Source organism: Vitis riparia, chromosome 7 (assembly GCF_004353265.1).
Source record: "Vitis riparia cultivar Riparia Gloire de Montpellier isolate 1030 chromosome 7, EGFV_Vit.rip_1.0, whole genome shotgun sequence".
Classification (NCBI taxonomy): Eukaryota; Viridiplantae; Streptophyta; class Magnoliopsida; order Vitales; family Vitaceae; genus Vitis; species Vitis riparia.
In genome coordinates, this window is record NC_048437.1 from 9,456,591 (window position 1) to 9,477,410 (window position 20,820).

General features: G+C 34.1%; 1 protein-coding gene across 1 annotated transcript; it reads left to right on the plus strand.

The window, feature by feature from the left end:
• Positions 1-5,601: 5,601 nt before the first annotated feature.
• Positions 5,602-20,539, plus strand: LOC117917626 (protease Do-like 10, mitochondrial). Its single transcript, XM_034833960.1, is given in 9 exon segments — positions 5,602-6,132; positions 7,597-7,842; positions 8,667-8,862; positions 10,557-10,653; positions 10,656-10,815; positions 11,619-11,746; positions 14,689-14,892; positions 19,753-19,803; positions 20,197-20,539. Coding segments are annotated over 9 exon segments (1,698 nt in total). The 5' UTR covers positions 5,602-5,759; the 3' UTR covers positions 20,440-20,539.
• The last annotated feature ends 281 nt before the right edge of the window (positions 20,540-20,820 follow it).

A 20,820-nucleotide genomic window follows, 5' to 3' on the forward strand; every position in this document is an offset into this window, starting at 1 on the left:
ATTCAATCAATGTAAATTCTTCATTTCTCTATATCCTTTCATGCCTTTCCGAAATTTATTTTCTTTCGACGTCAAAATTCCTACATATTATCATTTTGTAGAAGCAATTTATAGATTCTAGATAGACTTGCTATATTTTAAGCGTATTTGGGATTGCTTTCGTCATCACACAACATAGACAAACTAATGTAGCTTTATTATATCTTGGAGGCATATTTACTATATTAATATGTATAACACAATTGGTGGGGACAAATGATTTCTTAGGAAAAATGACTCTATAATGTGTCTTGAAGTATTTCTATTCCAATTTTATTATTTGTATTATCTACTTTTGCACCCACGCTTTTGTACTACTTCAACTTCAATAATATTGTACTCACTAATTTTTTCCAACAATTCTTACAAGTTATTTTGCTAAAATGGTGCCATAATTTGTTAGGTTTATGCTCATCTAATCTAAGGTAATCGTCCGAAAGGAAAGGTAAATGGAGTGACGATTACTTTTTATATATGTAAATATGAATACACTTGACAATTATAAGTAATTATAAGAAATGATATATAATAAAATATAAAGAGAAAAGGAATAGAAATATGTAAACTCAAAAGTTTCATCATAGTTCGACACAATCAACCTACATCTACTCTTTTCTTACTTCTAACCCAAGCCTAAGATTTCACCATCTTTAAAGTTTAAAACCAAGTCTTATATATAAATTTGTACGCTTTAGAGTCTCAGTTGCAACAAACCTTAACCAATTTCCAAGAGATATTTCACTTTTGAACTCTCAAAATGATACTTACACTTAGTAAACCCTCAACTAATTTCTCAAACTTGATTTATTTTCCCTCAAATGATACCTTCCACTTGAGCTTACTGTCACAAAGTCACACTTGTATAATTTTGATCTTACAAGATCCTATGATAAGTTACAGCTCAAATGGATACAATATGAAACTAAGATTATAAGGTGTACTAAGAAAGAAATAAAAATTTAAGCTCAATGTACTCAAAATATTTGTAATCTCAAAAGATAATTTAATAGTGATTTGGAACTCTCCTTTGTATAATATATAAAGCTTGGAGCCTTTAAATGAGAGTTAGAGATATAAACCATATGTTAAGCACAATTGGGCACATTTGGTTGCCTTGTGTGATCATCTAGTTCACTAGCCATTTGTAGCAGAAGTAGTACAACAAATGATCATTGAACCATATAGTTTAACCAGTAGCATTAAGTAGTTGAAAGACACCTTCGATTGGTTGAACCAACCACAACCAATTGAGACTCTAATACCACTACTTAAAGCCACCTTGATTGGGTGAATCCCCGGTTAAACATGTTAAAAAAATATAGAAATTTGATGCACAAATGATCTTTGAACGATTTTGAATTGGTTTAATATGAAACTTAGATTAAAAAAATCTTTTAATTGGTAAAATGTACGACAAAACATGAGTTTTTATCCTCGAAATAATCAATCTTTTTTTATAATAATTATTTAAAAAATACATAAATGAGTTGTATAATTTTTGAAACTTTTACATCTATAGTTCAAAATCTTTAGGGAAATCTTGGTTAGATAAACTTCTCAACATTTTGAAAACCATTTTATACATGAATAACACTAGTTAAAGGTGGTTTTCATTTAGAAAGATTTTTCATTCAATTTTGAAAAGATTTAAGACCACTTTGAATTTAATTAGATGAATTTTAGAGTATTAGATATTTTAACAATAATGATATGCATTCCTAACTTAGTACACCTATTATCCTACATCTAATTAGTCATATTTAATTGATTAGTTGAGGTGGGCTCCAATTGATTAATAATCCAATTGGATAAAAATGAAACTCAAACCTAATTAATTATATGATCAAGTGCCACCTTGTGCAACTTAATGCACCCTAATGCACATATTTTGAGTGCCACGGAGAAATTGAGTTCAAGTAAAGACAATTGGGACCCAAATGAAAATATTAACTTCTATAAAATGATCATAATTCCAAAATTGACTCATCATTCTATTGAAAAGGGTTAAGTGTATAAAATTAGGTAATTTAATCCAAAAGACCAATTCACTTCATCTTAAATCATCTCCTAATGATTCATACAATGCAATTATTCAATATCATTAAATCTAGCTTTAAGAATTTAATGAATTTATATAGTTTGCATTGTAATAGTCATTCAAGACAATTTGAATAGAAAATTTCTCAAAATTTAATTAATCAATCAATCAAATTAAATTACCTTCGCAAATCAATCTCAATTTCTCTAATTATTCTTCTGCTATGTTTTGGGAAAGATAATGATAGTGAAGGTTAGGATAACTAATGATCAAAAGTTACCAAAAATCATTGGTATCGGGTAATAATATATTGTATTATTCCCTAATACAACTCACAAGGATAGGTGATGGTTAATTTTGATTTTTAATTTTATTCAATCAAAACCTATATCCATTTTTGTAGATTTAGCCTTTAGATTTGTTAATAGTAGGATCACATTATAATAATTAGTGATCATGGTCTTCCCAAGAATTACTAATATCTTGATAAAAATCATTTATAATTTATCTAGGGTGATCTCGCATTAAGGATTTATTCCTATCAATTAAATCTTGAAAACATAAAGAAAACTATAACTTTATTGTGTTCTTACTTATCTTCTATGGCTTCTTCACCTTCATGTTAGCATATCTGGATCAATCAAGTTAGCCAAACATGGTGGAGGATTTCTCTTCACAATTCATGTTTGGTTGCCAAGAAAATAAAATAGAAAGATTAAAAAAAATGATAAAAGAAAATTAAAAAAAAAAAAACCTAAAATTTTATTAAGAATTTCAAAAAGAGAGATCAATCATTCTCTCTCAATTCTTTTCCAAATAAAAAACTCCTTAGAAAACCCAAAAATTGAGTTTTTATGGTTCCCATAAAAAAAAAAAAAAAAAAAAAAAAAAAAAAAAAAAAACCCAACATGTGGTATGTTCCTATTGACCATTTATTTTACAAATAATTACCTAAAAATGACTACAAAATAATCAAATCATGATTTCCAATCGCATGGGCCCCACTTAGCTAGGGTGGATGAAGTGCCTAAAATGCAACTCTCAAGGTGGAAGAAATGAAACATTAGAGTGGTAGTGTGTGATTTTGAAATTGGGATCATTTTGAAATGGATTTTGGAATTATAAGTTGAATTTCAAAAATCATTTTGAAATGGTCCTTCAGCTTTGCCCAATTATCTTCAAATAACCATAACTTCTTTGTTTCTATTCTGATTTGTATATCATTTAAAGCGTTGGACTTTTGACTTCTTGTGCTTTGAAATGATATATAGCTTACCTAAAATTGATCTTGAGAATTAATAGTCCATATTTTTACCTCAATGTCATAGTGCATGCTACTGTAAGATTTTGAGTTCCAAATTCCATTTAAGCTTGATTACATTTGCTTTCAACCCTCTTCCTCATGGTTGCTTATCATCTATCTCACTTCATAACATTTATTATTAGTATTTCATGCCCATGACTCACTCATTTCAACCTTTCTTGGATTCTTCATGGTTCATTAGTTCAAAGTATCTCATTTATATATATTTAATCTCTTCTACTTCCTTTATTGAGAATAACTTTTGCATTTAATATTCTTTTCATCCCTTAAATTTGGAATTAGACTTAAAATAGAAGCTTAGATCCATAGTTATAGTCTTAGCATCAATTTGAACTAAGTTGAATGATTTGAGTTTTTTATATTACATAGATCATGTCATATTTATGCCATTAAAGTACATATTTTGGCTCCAATCACTTTCAACATTAGACTTCAAGTCCATTTATATTCAATAACCTTGATGTCTTCTAGTGTCTTGATAACAAGTCTAAATACTCATCATTTTATTAGCGAGTTTAGCTATATTTGTATAGTATCTTTCTATTTTGGTCAATTATTTTTATGTTAACATTGCACGATTCATGATTTGAAATTTTCACCATTTCTTATAATGTCAAAGATCATTTAAAAAGAAAATGCATTCCCAATGATGATGTTATTTTAATATTATCTTCCTCTTGTGGTATACATAACTAATAAAAGTCTCTTTACTTTCATACACAAATGTACCTATGCCTCTTCAAATGTTTCTCGTTTAATTCATACTCTTTAAAAATTATTTGTTCAATATGTGTCTCTTTAGGGGCTATTTATTTCATTTGTGCTACTTCGAAAGCTGTATGTTTATTAATTTTAGACTTATTAGTTATTTTTGTAGTTTCAAGAGTGCCGAAATTTTCATGTGTTTTCCTTGTATTTTCCATTTCTAATAATTACATCTTTTGAACCAACAAGTTTACCATAGCATACTAATTTGGAATCATTCGTCTTTGTAATATTTGCTTATCCTCTTAGGACATTATCTTTTTGTTCAACTATTTGACTATTCTTCAAGTGTATATCTATTGTTTATCTGTTAATTATCCTTCAACAATCCCAATTTATCATATTCATTTATATGCAAAATTTTCAAAGAGATTTCACATCATTCATTGGGAATCAACTTTACTCCTCCTAACGGTGGAAAACTTTATCTCATCAAAATAATATTTGCATAGCATGTCACACTACTCTTCAAGGATTATAATTATATAGACTACTCACTAAGTAAAAACTTTTGGTTTAATCATATATGTCCACATGACTTTTCGATGAGTCAATGCATTATCTCTTATCCCAAGGGACCAAGTTGGTCATATTAAAATCGTTTGGATATGATAAATATATAGTGTCAATCACATGAAATTAAATGTCATTAGTGACATAATTTTATAGAGTCTGTAATCAGGTTTACTCAGTACATATTAATATCAACTATTTACATACATTGTATAATCGATGAGACAAATCTTTAATTTTTATACTTTTTTAAGCATTTAATTTTTTTTTATCTTTTAAGCATAAAAAATCTTAAAAACACTTCCTAAAATCACTACCAAACACACTCTAAATCTATTAAATAATTATTTATATTTTTTAAAATAAAAGAACATAACAAGGAGATCAATATTTTATGTTATATTTAAGAATTAAATTATCATCATCAATTAATTTATTAATTTTCAACTCTCTCCATATTCTTTATATGGCTTTAGGTTATGTAATTTTATATATATATAAATTCAATTATTATCATCAAGTAAAATAATTAAAAATTATTGTAAACTCAAGAAACCAACATAATAATTAGGTAATATTAACTAAATAATAAAAATAAAAGAATAATTTGATCATAGTTTTGAATAATTTTATTAATAAAAATGGAAAATTTGTATAGTTTAATGCTATAAAATATTTTTTTTTTGGTTATAAAATTGTACAATATTGTTAATTGATAATTATATTATGTATAAATCTGATTATAGGCTTAACTTTTTATTATGAGATTAAGTAAATATAAATTATAATGATAAAAACATAATATATTAATATATCCCTTTTGTATTGAGTACGATGATATTTCCTTGGATGGAATCTAATCAAGGGTACTTTCCTAAAATTCTTACACCCAGTGCATCCGTAAGACAAGGGCGGCAGGTGGCCGTGTTTTGAACATTTCATGTACTCACATTTGGAGCCTCCGCCCTTTTGAAATAAATAAAAACCTAGCGCAGCTTGGGAGCTGTGGGCCGACGGGAAGGTCAGAAGAAGCCACCGGAAGGCCAAGGCGAGTATTAGGTCGGCAAAAGGAGCGAAGCCATGCTAGGTCCATCCCTGCGTTCAGTTGGGAGACTCTGCTCCGTACGTGCAATATGTAGAGGCAGAGGCAGAGGCAGTGGCAGAGGCATAGGTCGTTTCTCCGCCTCTTCCACAAGCCTCATTTTCCTTCCTCCTATTGCGACTACCGCCGCAGCGCCTACATCCCGCTTTAGCTCCTCTATTTCTCATTACTCTGACAGTAATTATACTGATGATGGCGGTGAGACCCATGGCATTACCAATAGGGAGACGAATGCTTATTCGGCGATTGAGCTGGCGCTCGACTCTGTGGTTAAGATCTTCACTGTCTCCAGCAGCCCCAACTATTTGCTTCCTTGGCAGAACAAGTCCCAGCGCGAAACTATGGGTTCCGGTATCAGATTTATCCATGACTTCTATCTTATATCTTGTATCTTGTTACTTCCTATTGGTGCTGTTAGCCCTGAGTGTACTTTGTTAGCTCATTACCTGACAGTTGAAGCTTCTAGGATTTCACTCTTTTTACAGAAATTTTCTAATTTTTCAAATCCAAGTAACAGGATCCAATGCTACTTAGGGGGCTGCTACTGTGTAACAAAAGCTGTGGTATGATAGAAAATCATTAGGACAGATTTAATGGCCGGATTGGGCATCCTTTAATTTAGGTATTTTGCATTTGAGGGTTTTGTAGCAATATATCCCTGTGCCATTTGTAGATTAAGAAATTAATTTAGTTAGTGGAGGTAACACATATGATACAATGTATGTGAATAGAAAGCGATGAGCACTCAATTTCTGTGCATGACTGCCATTCATCTAGGGTCCGTGGGCATTTGATTGAGATGGTATTTGGCTTATGAAAAATGACCAGAGAGTTGTCTCCTAAACTTCTCTTATCATTTCTCTCTTTCATCAATGGATCCATCACCATCAGCATGTTGCATGAAAACAAATAGCTCATTGCTACTCTCAATCTTTTATACTGGATGGAAAATTTAAACTTACTGCATTTCTCTGTCCTTTCTTTTGCACTAACTTCAACATTTCCAGTTGTTGAAATTGTAGGAAATTATAGCCTGATTTCTTTAATGTATATCAATTGGCTTACTTTGTGAGACATTTGGAGAGACTGGGACACTACTTCCTCCTTTTCAAATTTACCCTTTACTAACGATATTCCATGGAGCCTCTTTTTATATCAGAAACAATAAATTCATTAAAATAAATTACAAAGTACAAATAAGGATGATGCATCCTTCCAAAAGATAGATGAGCAGATATAAAAAGGAAAAAAAAAATAAAAATCAAAAGAGCATCCAAAATGCTCACAGGGACTAAAACAACAATTCAAAATGTGAACTAGGGAGCCTGAGGTGGTAAACAATCCCTGGCAAAGGGATCCAGCCGTTGCAGTACCTCACTTAGTTAGTTGATCTGCTACCTAGTTAATTAAGTGTGGGCTCCAAAAGAGGGAATGAAAACCAAGTCTCAAGCCATATTGTTAATCTTCCAAGGCCACCCACCATACTTCCATGGCATTGCTCCTTTTTTGATGATCATCATGCTGCTTGCTAGTCCCCTTTTGAATGAAAGTGCTTGTAATTGTAACCTGCAGTTATATGGTCACTCTGAACTCATGCTTAACTTGGAGATTATGAAGACTGGAAAGCAGTATAAACATCCTGTGTATCAAGTATTTTTGTTAACTTGTAGATCCCTGTATGTCCATATAAGATGTTTCAGCACTGAAACATTTTGAAACCTGAAAATAGAAAAAAAATTATATGAAGCCAGTAGTCATTTGTTTCTAGTGTGGCTTTTTTTCTGAACTTAGAATATCTTCCTGTTGATAATGTAGGATTTGTCATCCCCGGGAAAAGGATTCTTACAAATGCTCATGTCGTGGCTGATCACACATTTGTGCTTGTAAGAAAGCACGGTTCTCCTACCAAGTATAGAGCAGAAATTCAAGCTGTTGGCCATGAATGTGACTTGGCTATTCTAGTTGTTGAAAGTGAGGAATTCTGGGAGGGTTTGAGTTTTTTGGAGCTCGGAGACATTCCATTTCTGCAAGAAGCTGTTGCTGTTGTTGGATACCCTCAAGGTAACAATAGTTACAATATGAAATATGCACATGCAAAAAAAGTATAAAATAGATGAAGTAATATTACTTGATAGTCTTGGAGTGTTGCTTTTCTTTTATGTTCATTTAATCAGAAATATGATATAAAGGATATTGCAAGGAAGAATATAATGCACAATTTAAATATAAAATTAACACATGTAATATCCCAACCAAAAATAAAAGTTCATTGTCTAATGCCTGTCTGATGTGCTGGGTGGATTACTTTCATTAACCAAAGAAAAAAGGTTGCTTAGTTTTATGCCTCTATTTCACTTATCTTCGTGTTATTTTTACTTACAGCTTGTAATGGTAATGCATAAGGATCACCTTGTTGTGGATTCATAAGTTCATACTGTTTTAAATTTGCTATGAGACTGGTAAATTTGCTGTCTATTTCTTCATGGCATGACCTAATCTTCTCTTACCACCATTGGTGCTTAAGGCCTCAAGCAGTAGAGTGATGGGAAGGATAGACAACACCAGGTAAAGGAAGAACATATGCTTTGTTTGAAACCAATATTTCAGTGTATTTAGAGTAAGAAGTTGTATGGAAGTCATGATTGAAGACTAACATTTTATCATTTTTATTTAATAATAACAAATAGCAAGATGTGTGCCCCTGGACTAATGTTGTATGGCAGGGTGTATGAACCCACAATTTAGCTTTTTCTTTGTAGAATTGTGAAATTTTTATAAAATATTTCTGTCATTTTTGGAAGACTTGTATGGAATATAAAACTTTTATACTATAATATTGTTTATGGCTTTAGTTTACATGTTATAACCTCCTAGCTTGGTTGCAGGTGGGGACAACATTTCTGTGACAAAAGGTGTTGTTTCCAGAGTTGAACCTACACAATATGTACATGGTGCTACCCAGCTCATGGCAATACAGATTGATGCAGCTATTAATCCAGGGAATAGTGGAGGCCCTGCAATTATGGGCAATAGTGTTGCTGGGGTAGCTTTTCAAAACCTTTCTGGTGCAGAGAATATTGGGTTAGACTTAACTTTGATCCAACATAAAATTTCTTTATTTAGTTAATTGGCTAGGCTCTTGTTGAGTTTGTTTCAACCCCGTATGTTTGAATGTTCTTTTCCTCTTTTTGCTGTTTTGGCAGTGGATGTATAGGTATTGTATACCTTGAGTCACTCTTTTGGTGCCTCTTTTTGATAGATCTTTTTCCTTACTTATCAAAAATAAATAAATAAATAAATAAAATTTCTTTATTTAGATGATAAGAAATCTTTAATTAATTAACACCTATGAAGAGGCCCCTTCCATAACCCACTGGCCCTCTCTACTACTATTTCTTTTGAAGTCTTTTAAATTTTATTTTATTTTATTGCCATCTGGAGATTTGTCATATTTGAGTTTCCTTGCTTGATGGCTTCTCTAACATCACTTTATTAAGGGCTGTGCATTACCATGGCTAACCCAAGCCTTGCCACTAATTGCAACATGAAAAAAATCTCCCATTTTTCTGATATGGCTTAGGTGATGTATTTAATTCAGGACTATATCTCTATCTCCTTAAACAGTTCTATCAAGTTGTCATCCTCTCATCTTAATTTTTTTTTTAAAGCTGTCAATCTGCATGAACCATTTGTCTCTCTTGTTCCATCATTTTTATTCACTGTACATGACAGATCATTTTCTTCCACTCAGACATTTGTCAGATGCTTCTATGACAAATGAGAACTTCAAAATGAACTTTTTTTCTGTCTATTACACGTGACTGTACTTGTGAAACATGCAGTGAAAACTGTTTTTGCCTAGTACTCCAATTTTGAAGTACACCTAGCATCATCCCAACCCCACCTTGTTCTCCATCTTTGCTTTCACATCCTTTGATCCATTGAAAGGATGAAAAGAACACTCCAACATTCAGGAAATCATCTTCCTTGGGGCTTCCCATTCTCTACCTTTGACATCCTCAGGAACAACTAGAGTTTCAGTTTTTCTATTGGTTACAAAGAACTTCGTGATTCTGATGAATCTTCCTCTGCTATTGAAACAAATATCCAGCAAATGTGTCCTCAATTTACCCCTGAACTTCTGAATGAAACCCAAGGATCCCTCCAACTCCACAGCCTTCTTCAACTGCTCCATCAGCCACGCCAATTCCTCCTCTTCAAAAGCCACTGAGAATATGCATTTCCTGGAAACTTCTCTGTGACTGAGATCCAAGAACCCCCATGGATGCCTTCAAAACGCTTCAAACCCATCTCTTCTCTCATGGTGAATAAATGAGAAAGCTGTTTTTCAAGAGGTGAATAAATGGGAAAACTTTTTTTCATATTTGATTGTTTCAATAGAATTTTGTTCTTGAAAACAAGTGAGAACTGTTTTCAAAAATTGTTCTCAGAAGCTTTTTTTTGAGAACTATTTTCGAACGGACCGTTATCTTTTTCTCACAATTTCCATCCCCAGTTGGCTAGTTATTTTTCTTCTTCATCAACTTCCTCTGCTCCATCAATTTTCTGGTCATAGAGGTCAACAGCTATAGTCTGACATTTAGGAGCAGGTCCAACAGCTATATTTACATAATGTCATCCCACTGGATTTGAACTATAGATTACTAGAAATATTGGTCCTTGTTCATGTCAAATATTCATCTCTTTATTTGTAATCCTGCCCTCATTTTTTTCTTTTCTGATATTTTCTTTTTTCCATGAGTTTGATTTTACAGTTACATAATCCCTGTTCCTGTCATAAAGCATTTTATATCTGGCATTGAAGAAACTGGCAAATATGTTGGATTCTGCTCTCTGGGTTTGTCATGCCAGCCTACTGAAATATTCAACTTCGAACCCACTTTCGAATGCACCCTGAAATGACTGGGGTACTTGTGAGCAAAATCAATCCTCTTTCGGATGCACATAGAGTTCTGAAAAAGGATGATATCATCCTTGCATTTGATGGTGTGCCCATAGCAAATGATGGAACAGGTAACATTTCCTTTTTTTTTTTGTGGTAATGTAGTGTGAGACTCTCATTCTGGTCCAGATATTAGTGAGTAGGGTTCATCTAATTGAATTTTCTTCCACTTTATTGATAAAACCTCAGAAGAATTTGTTTTAGTAATCATTGACATTGCTAGAGATTTGCAATGTTGCTTAGGTTGGATTCCTTGCTCAACTAATCAGATAGTGGATTTTTTCTAGATAAGTGTGGGGCATCTTGAGTCAGAGTCTTTTGTATATTCTTTTACCTACATGATCTCTTTTCTTCATGCTGGCATTGGATTTGCTTTGTATCAGAAGGTATTTTACAATTTTTACTTCTAGCCTTCTGTACTTGCTTTCTTTTTCATACTTCTATTTCTTCTTTTTGGTCAGATTTTGTTTTTCTAGGGAGGGTAACCATCATTGTATATTCTTGCACAATTCAATGATATGAATTGTTTGTTTCTAATAAAAAGGGAATTTATTTTAGTTGTCTGTACAACACATTGACAACCATGTAAGAGAAAACACCAAGGCATCATTTTCTGTTATCATTCTTCCATCAACAACTTAAAATGTGTTGGCTCTTTGGCATCCCTTTCAAAATTCTCCACAAAGTTCATGAAGGCATATAATCTGAGGTGAAAAGGGAAATAAAAGGTGTCAGTTTTTTTTTTCAATTAGGGCATGTAATCTGAGGTAAAAAAGGGCATATGTCTGGGAGCAAACAATTTATTCCTGCTCATCTGAGGGATCTGTGTCTCTCTTACCATCTCACTCTATTGCATAATTGACATAACCTGCAGTTCCTTTCAGAAACAGGGAGAGGATAACATTTGATCATCTAGTCTCCATGAAGAAACCCAATGAAACAGCTCAAGTAAAAGTTCTGAGGGATGGTGAGGAGTATGAATTCAATGTTACCCTCCAAACTGTAAGTCATGGTTCCTTTTCCCTTATGATTTTTGAAAATAATTCATTCATCTTTGTTAGATGCTAATTGTCCTTTGAATTGACAAATGGAACAATCCATTTAGTTTTGCATTATAATTGACAAACAATAATTTTAATATAGTACAAAATCTAGAAACAAAAAGAAAAGGAAAGAGAATTGGAGCACTTATACCCACCCATTTCCTTTTGATTCTCAAGGTCCCAGTAAACATGGCCTCCAGGATTGAAAAATTGTAGAGTCTTTCTTTCTTTAGGTTTTAGGTATAGGAAAAGGTCCCAGTCAATGTTTCTATTGATTCTGTGATTTTTTGTCACTATATCGATGACATGCTGATTTTTTACTTGTCTTGTTGATTAACGATGCTGCATCAACCATTTTTCCTTGAACAAGTTTAAACATGATTGAAGGTTAGGCTAATGAAAGGCCTAACAACCCAACCTAGCGCTCATTTGGATGTGACATTGTGATAGGGCTTAAGCTATTAAATAGCTCATGTGTTTCTTCTAGATTTTTGATGTGGGATGCTCATTCTTATCGTAAAAAAAAAAAAAAAAAAAAAATGAAGAGGAGAGGTTCAAGGATTGAACCTAATCCTCATGGATGGAAGGTGTCACACACACAAATTCAAGCACCAAGTTTTTGCGTATGTGCGATGCTTAGAAGCTTTCTAGACTAGCCTTTCCTCAACTCACACAGGATTGCACACAGAGGTTACAGAGCTCTCCTCAACGCGTGCATTATTGATCACACAATAGAATACAAGGAACTCACATGCAAGGACTCCCACAAGAACACCGGGTGGTTCACTTGTTCTTTGAAGGCATGCAAACCCTTTATTTATACATGTTGCACCAACCATTCCAATCCTACTAAGGAATTAGTATTTGAGTTCTAGTTTGACTAACTCAAGCTCAATAGATGCCTCTCGGAGTAGGGCTTTGACTCCCGCTCCTCATGCCTCAGGACTCAATCTCCTTGTGCCTTAGGACGTTGTCTCCTTGTGCTTTAAGACTCTGCTTCCCATCCAGACTAGGAGCCTCGCACATCAAGAGTCTATCTCCTTGTGCACTAGGACTCTACCTCCTACCCTAACTAGAAGTCTCGCACATCAGGAGTCTATCTCCTCGTGCACCAGGAGTCTTGCTTATACATACATACATATATATATATATCTTATGCATCAACCCTTTATGCTCATAGCTCGAGGAGCATCACGTCTTGCTTAGGCTCATCCTAATGCTAAGACATGTCTCTCATGATCTACCTTAAGTCCACCCGCACTTGCCTTGAGTCAGTCCCACTCTAGCCATGCAACCCAATTGCTTATGCTCATGTCCACCTGCACATGAATCGAATGTTGTTGTTGCATCTATGGTCAATTCACGTGCATGCTGGGTGCACGCATCTCACAAGGCCTTGCTGCTAAGGCTATGCTCATCCATGCTGTAGCGTGTTGCCCTTGGCCGAGGCACTCCGTCTCAGTTCTCACATAACTCGTGTCATTGTGCTCACAAGTTACACCACACAAAGGCATTGAGCCTATGCATGCACACTGGTCTTGCATGCTGCCGCACCAGCATGCTTGTGTGCTGCTGCTGCCCATGCGTGCTAGCAGCTTGTGTGCGCTTCTGAGGCTTCCATCCAGCTCACTGCACCTTGTTTTGCTCGTGGGTTGCTCATGGGGTTGGGTGCTGCCTCCATGAGGCCTCTGTGCTGTCATGCTTAGTTTGAGGGGCTGACAGAAGGCCCTCAACCACAATTATTTATAGGCACATGTAATATATTAATATATATATTAATTTTAGTTATCTTATTAGATCTTTTGTATAATAATTAAATACATGATAAATGTGAACATATCAATAAAATTATTAATGTTTTTAAATAAAAAAAGACTTTTACATATATCATCATTTTTTTATGGCCTTTAATATATCCAATCTAAATATAAGGTTGTTTTTGCATTAATGCGTTTTCAAATTCTGCATATTGTTACTGAATAACACAAATTATATCATATATACATCAACTTTGTCAACAAAACAACTTCTATATGTGTATTCTTGCTTCTTCTATTATTTTTTGGAGTTTTCCTCAACATTTCTATGAATTTTGATCAATTTAAATCCTATCAATATTTTTTATCAAAATTTCCCATATATATCCATAAAATCCAGCTACTAATATATCCGTAAAGTCCAACTACAATGTATTCATGAAAACCAATATTTTTATCCTTGATTCCAACTAAATAATGCTTCAGTTTCAGCAGTTTCTTCTTGGTTTTTGCTTCCACAAGATCTACACACATTGTTCCATTTCCATGTAGTGACCTTTTTTAAGAACCAGAAGTTTTGAAAGAGTTAAAATGAGGTGGTTGGAAGAAAAGGAAGATCACGTGATACTTGTCTTGCACTGTGTAGGTGAAACAACTAAGTAGAAGACACTAATAGATTTTAGTATGAAAAGATTGAAAATAGAACTTGCACTCACCAAAACATTTACAGATACTACCCATTGAAACCCACCTATAATGGAGTTCACAGACTATTAATGTTAAAATGGCATGCAACAATCCAATGCCTTAGGCGCCAGTAAATGTGAGCATCGGATATCTGACCTTTTAAAATTCAATCAGCTCAACTCACTTAACCTTTATCACAACTATTTGGAATTGGTCGTTACCTGTCTTTCCACGCAGGTTTTGTTCTTGTAGAGTCATAAACGTATTTTGTTTATGCTGCAGCAATTGACATTTGGTGCACTTGTTCATGATTGAAACAACTTATGGCAAATAAAAATTAGAAACATCTTTGATTGTATTTGTTTCCGATAATTAATGAACATATTCTTCATTTTTCAGATTAAATTGATTCAATAGTTTCTTCACAATTAAGACCTAAAATTTAATGATTTTGCAGTTGCAGCCATTAGTTCCAGTTCAACAATTTGATAAGCTTCCTAGTTATTTCATTTTTGCTGGTTTGGTCTTTGTTCCATTGACCCAGCCATACCTCCATGAGTATGGAGAAGACTGGTATAATACTTGTCCTCGTCGACTGTGCGAACGTGCACTAAGGGAACTGCCCACAAGGCCTGGTGAACAAATTGTCATCCTTTCTCAGGTTTGCACTCTTCTTCTTGAAGCTTATATAAATTTGGATGCATAATGGTTTACTTCTGCATGGGTGAATACATTTTGCAGATGAAACTTTACACATACTGGAAATGATCATGTCCTTCAAGCTAAAGCTGTCTTCTATTATAGTTTAGTTACAAATCTGGAAGAAGCAAAAAACTATTAACAACTACTTAAATCGAGAGAATGAGTGAAGATCAATTATAAAATAATATATATTTTCCACTATGAAATGTGGTCAATCTTTTATTTGCTCATATCAAGGTATTTTTGTGTTTTGTAATATATGATCCATTCTGGTGTGTTGTTGCAAAAGGATCGTCTCTTGTACAGAAAAGTCTTTTTTACAGTGATTAGGCAGGTATTAATACATAAAAAGTAGTATCAGAAAATCAAATCAGTTTTATGCTAGAAAGATTGACTATGGAATTATTTTTTTATTTAGGAAATTGATGGGAAGAAGAGGAACATCTTCAATGGTTTTATCAAGGTCCTCTCCTACCTAAAGTAGCCAAGAGATTACTGCTGTTGAGTCACCTTTTACCAGCAAATTAGAAACACCCAAATGAATTGCCCCTCTCAAACCTTTTAGGAAAGTTAGGATCTGTACCTTAATGAGTAGGTATCCACCAATAGGCTTCTAAGGTCTCAAGAATTGACCTTCTCATCTCTAACGAAGCTATTAATAACCCTTCATCAGAAGGTTTCCAAGAAGGGTGTTAAGTCCTTCATTAGATCACAAAAGGGACTTGGTTTGCTCACAAGAAACAAAGATTTAGGAGATGTCAATGGGTGCTTGTAAAACGTTTAGGAATGGGAAGATTTATAATGAGAAGTTGTAGGTGCTAGAGGTGCCAATGGAGCTGGTTAGGATGGAGATGAGTGACTATTCAATTTTATGTCTTGATGAAGCCTGCGTTTGATCACTCACCAATTTTGTTTGATAGGGGTGGGCTGAGGTGGGGCAAAACTCCTTTTAGATCTAAAACATTTGGTTCAAAGTGGAAGGCTTAGGATATTGGAGAATATGATATACACCCTAATCCTACAAGCTTAAGCTTGTAGGATTTGGGTTCACAGTGTATATCATACTCTCCAACATAGGAGACTTTCTCAAGAATTTGTGGATGGGGTAGAACTTCAAAGGCTTTTATATTTTGGATTCCAAATTGAAATCTTTAGAGGCTAACATTAAGGTTAGAAACAAAGGAGTCTTTGGAAATTTATCAATTAAAAGGGTGGAGGCTTTAAATCAAGTGGGCTTTAGGATTCTAAGCAGAAAGAAGTTGCTTTATATGTAGAAGAAGTTAAAGTTAGAAGGGTCGCTAGGTGAAAGTATCTCCTAGGGGAAATAAAGGAAAGGGTGGCTTAGATCTATCATAGACTCTTGTCCAAATCAAGAGATTGGAAACCCAACATTAATGTTATGTCTTTTTATCCTTGGACAGGCAAAAAGTAAGGGGTTTGCAAGTGTCATTCTTAGAGGAAGAGGTGTTTAGTGCTTTGTCAGATTTCAATAGAGATAGAGCTCTAGGTTTGATGGTTTTTCTATAACTTTCTACCACATTGAAATTTTGTGAAGGATGTGGTAATGGTTTTTTTAGGAAGCTTTATGAGTGAGGAGGTTTTGAAAAAAGTTAGAATATCAATTTTTTGGTTTTAATCCCAAAGAAAGATGTATTAAGGATTTGAAAATTTTCAAGCTTACAAGCGTAGTGGGAGGTTTGTATTTCTAGTCAATAGACTAAGTGGCAAAGAAAGTAAAGTGCTTCTTGTGTGGTGAAAGTGATCTATAAACTTGATATTGAAAAGGCCTATGGCTATGTCAATTAAGGTTTCTTTCTAACAATCTTTGAAAAGATGAAGTTCAACCATGAATGAATTGGATGGATTAAATGGTATACGTTTATAATAAGGTTTTTTGTGCTTGTTAATCACACCTTATTTGGTTTTTTAGAGTTCTAGGGGTTTGAGTCAAAGAGATCATTTTTATCCCTACCTTATCATTTTGGTGGAGGCTTTCAATTGTATCTAAGAGAGGGCTAGGGAAGTAGGTTTTTTTCTCAAGTTTTAGGGGGAGGAGGAGGGGTGGAGGTGTCCTATATTTTGTTTGTAGATGATACTCTTAGTTCCTATGAAGCTTTCCAAGACTAGTTGGTATATTTAAGTTGGTTGCTCATGTGATTTGAAGGCATCTTAGGGTTAAAAATTAATTTGGAAAAAAGTGAATTAATTCCAATTGGGAGGATAGCTAATTTGGAGTTGACTTTGGTGTTAGGTTGTCAAATGTGTTGGAGAATATGATATAATGAACCAATTTTCCTAAAAGCCTAAACTTCTAGAATTTGGGTTCATAGTATATATACACTGTTGGAAAGTATGATATACATTATGAAACCAAATCTTACAAGTTTAAGCTATTAGGAAAATTAGTTGTTCAACATGGCATCAGAGCTTCGTTTGGTCAGAGGTCATGTGTTTGAACCTTACCATCGTATGTTTATTTCCCCAATTTATTAAATTTGTGTGTAAGCGCTAAAAAAAGGCTACACATGAGGGAGGGTGTTGGAGAGTATGACATACTTGTAGGATTTAGGTTCACAAGTATATCATACTCTCTAAGAGCATGATACTTTGCCACATAATGCTTTTTCTCGAGCATGGAAAAAACAAAAAGGGTCTTGTCATCAATTGCATTTCTTCTCTCAACAAGACTTTTCTTTGCTAGTGGAGTTGGAGACGTGCATACGAAGGTGTGGCTATATGGAGATAGATTAATGTTGGCAAGCATGAATAAGAAAGGGGATGGTGCCCTTGTGAAATAAGAGATGGGTTTGAATTTGGATTGTGCAAAGATGCCTAGAGGGTTTGGTATTTTTCAATAATTGATTTCCATTGTTGTAGGTGATAGAAGGAGGGTAAAGTTTTGAAAGGATAGGTGGTGTGAAGACTTGCCCTTAAGCTTCTCATTCCTCTCGTTATATGTCATTGTCTTAGCTAAAGAGGCTCAAGTGGTGTATTCTTAGAACCAATTAGGCAAAGGAGACCATTGAAATCTTTATTTCTCTGGATAGTTGAATGATTATGAGCATGATAGCATAAAGGTGTTTCTCTTAAGAATGTAAGAAAAGTCAATCAATAAAGATGAAGAGGATATAATGGCTCGAATGGATTCAAAGATTGAAAAATTTTCAATTAAATCCTTTTATCTTGCTTTGGTGCTAAGGAGGTTGATGTCTTTCCCAATGGGTGTAATTTGGAACTCCTGGGTTCTGACTAAGTTGAGTTTTATTTTTGCTTGGAAGTAACTTGGAGAAGGATTTTCTCTTGATTAACTTCATAGGAGAGGTTAGACTTTTGTGAATAAATGCTTTCTATGGAAAAGTGAAGAAAAACAATTGATCACATTTTCTTTGATTACACCAAAGCAAGGGTTTTGTGACAATTGCTTTCTCTTTGTACAAAGTAGCTTAGGTGATGCCTTCGATGGTTAGAGAGATTTTTTTAAGATGACATGGGTCTTTCATGGGGAGAAAGCATAAAAAGGTCTGGAGGGCCACTTTTTTGCGTTTTTTATTTTTTATTTTTTAGGAGAGAAATCAAAGATTATTTGAAAGTAAGGAGTAATAATCTCACCATATTAGTTGTCCTTGGTAACTCATCTTCACTTTCTTGGAACCTTAATTTCCGTCACAATCTCATTGATTTGGAAATTGAGAACCTTAAAAGATTCATGTCCTCACCCACTTTGGTGCACTTATCTCCATCTACCGTAAATACAAGAGCTTCGTCTTTATCCTCTTCAAGTATTCTTAGTAAAATCATGTTTCTTAGCCTTGTCTAATTTACCAAATCCAATCCCATTCTTTCCTACTAAAATTTTATGGAAATCAAAAGCCCTATCAAAGGTTAGGTCTTTGCTTGGTTAATGGTGTACAAGAAGGTAAATACCAATAACATACAATAGTTGAAAAGACCTTACAATTTCCTTAGTCCTCATTGGTGCATCTTATGCATGGGAAGTGAATAATTAATCAACCTTTTTTGCTACATTGTCCGTTAACATTGGGGCTTTGACATAAGGTTTTCATCCTAGCTAAGATGGATCGGGTTCCACCCAAGAGTATTTTGTGATATGATGATCATCTCATTTAGAGATTTGGGGAGTGACATCAAACACAAGATACTTTGGTAAATTGTTTGCCTCATTGTGCTTTGGATTGTGTGGCGAGAGCTAGGAAGAAAATGTCGGTCCGGCGAAATATCGAAGGGTATATCGCCGAAATATCGTGTATCGAAGAGTTTCGACACGATATTTCATGGAGAAATATCGGTCCGGCGATATTTCGGGATTTCTCGCGATATATCAATGATTTGGCGATAAATCGGCAATTTTTCCCGATATATCGCATGGTCAACGCGGGTCAAACGAAAGTTAGACACGCTACAGTGCTGCTACAGTCCATTTATAATTTCTTTCGTACTTGCCTAGAAAAAGAAATGCCTTTTACATGATATATATATATATATATATATATATATATATATATATTTCAATCTACCCATGGGATTTATAATTCAGGATAAAATATAACAAAATGCATAAATTGATATTTGGTTTACACATAATTTGACACCTTGCAGTGCCTCTAATGCTCTATAGATGTCCAACTAATAACTGTGCTGCTTATGTTGTGAACCCCTTGGTTTATTGCTGAGAAACTAGCTTCTTGGACTCCTTATTGTAATAATCATGTACAGAATTTCCATATCAACCTAGGAAAAACTGTCTTCTTTAGCCACCATGTGTCTCAAGTTATAAGATACAATTCCTTATTTGGTTCAGGTGCTGATGGATGATATCAATGCGGGGTATGAACGCCTTGCAGACCTACAGGTAACATTTATTTTCCAAGTGTAACTATGATGGTGCAATGCATAATTTGTATTTCATCATGTTGTGTGTCATGCTACTAGTTGTCTGGACAAGCATTCTGAAGGAAACCAACAACCAGATCCCCACTATAAACTTTCCTCTCCTAGGTTAGAAGTGAACCATTTTGACATAACCATTGATTAACTCAGAATTTAAAAGGTTGGTAACCATTTCAGAATTAAAACAGTGGAGGAGGATCAACACCTTTTTGATTTGAAGGTATGACTGCATATTGATGTCTAGGATGATTGGGTTCTAGTAGTGTATCAAACAATCACTGGTAAAATTGGAATTCTAAAGAATAGATTCTTATAATGCATACTGAACAATATGAATGGGCTGTGTGGTTGGCAGGTGAAAAAGGTAAATGGTGTAGAAATCAAGAACCTGAAACACTTTTCCCAGCTTGTGGAGAATTGTAGCATGGAGAGCTTGAGGTTTGATTTGGACGATGAGAGAGTAATTGTATTGAACTATCAATTGGCTAAAATAGCCACATCTAGAATTTTGAAGCGTCACAGAATACCATCTGCCATGTCCAGAGACCTCATTCAGAAGCAGGACTCCTCAGAAGTTGAGATGGCTTGCTTGAGCTGAGTTCTCGTCGGGAAACTTTCTTTTGTAATAATGACCTGGAAATAGAGTTCACCTCTAAAATTTTGATACCAAGTAATTTACCAATTGAGTTTTACATTCATTTGTTATAAGGTAGCGCCCCCTTTCGTTAGGCCCTTACAATGCATGCTTATCAAAAAATATAGAAAAAACAAAAAACATGGTAAAGATGTATCTATTTTACATCCCAAATATTTCTCCAATGAAAAGATAGAAACTTGAAAGAAGGCCACTACCTCATACAAATTATAAGCTATTGATGTTCTCATGCCGTTAGTTGTTTTCCTATAAGAATGAAGTCCTTTTTCGAGCGTGCCCTAGATGGTACTTGGTTGAGATCGTTTTACACTAGATGTTTTTCTC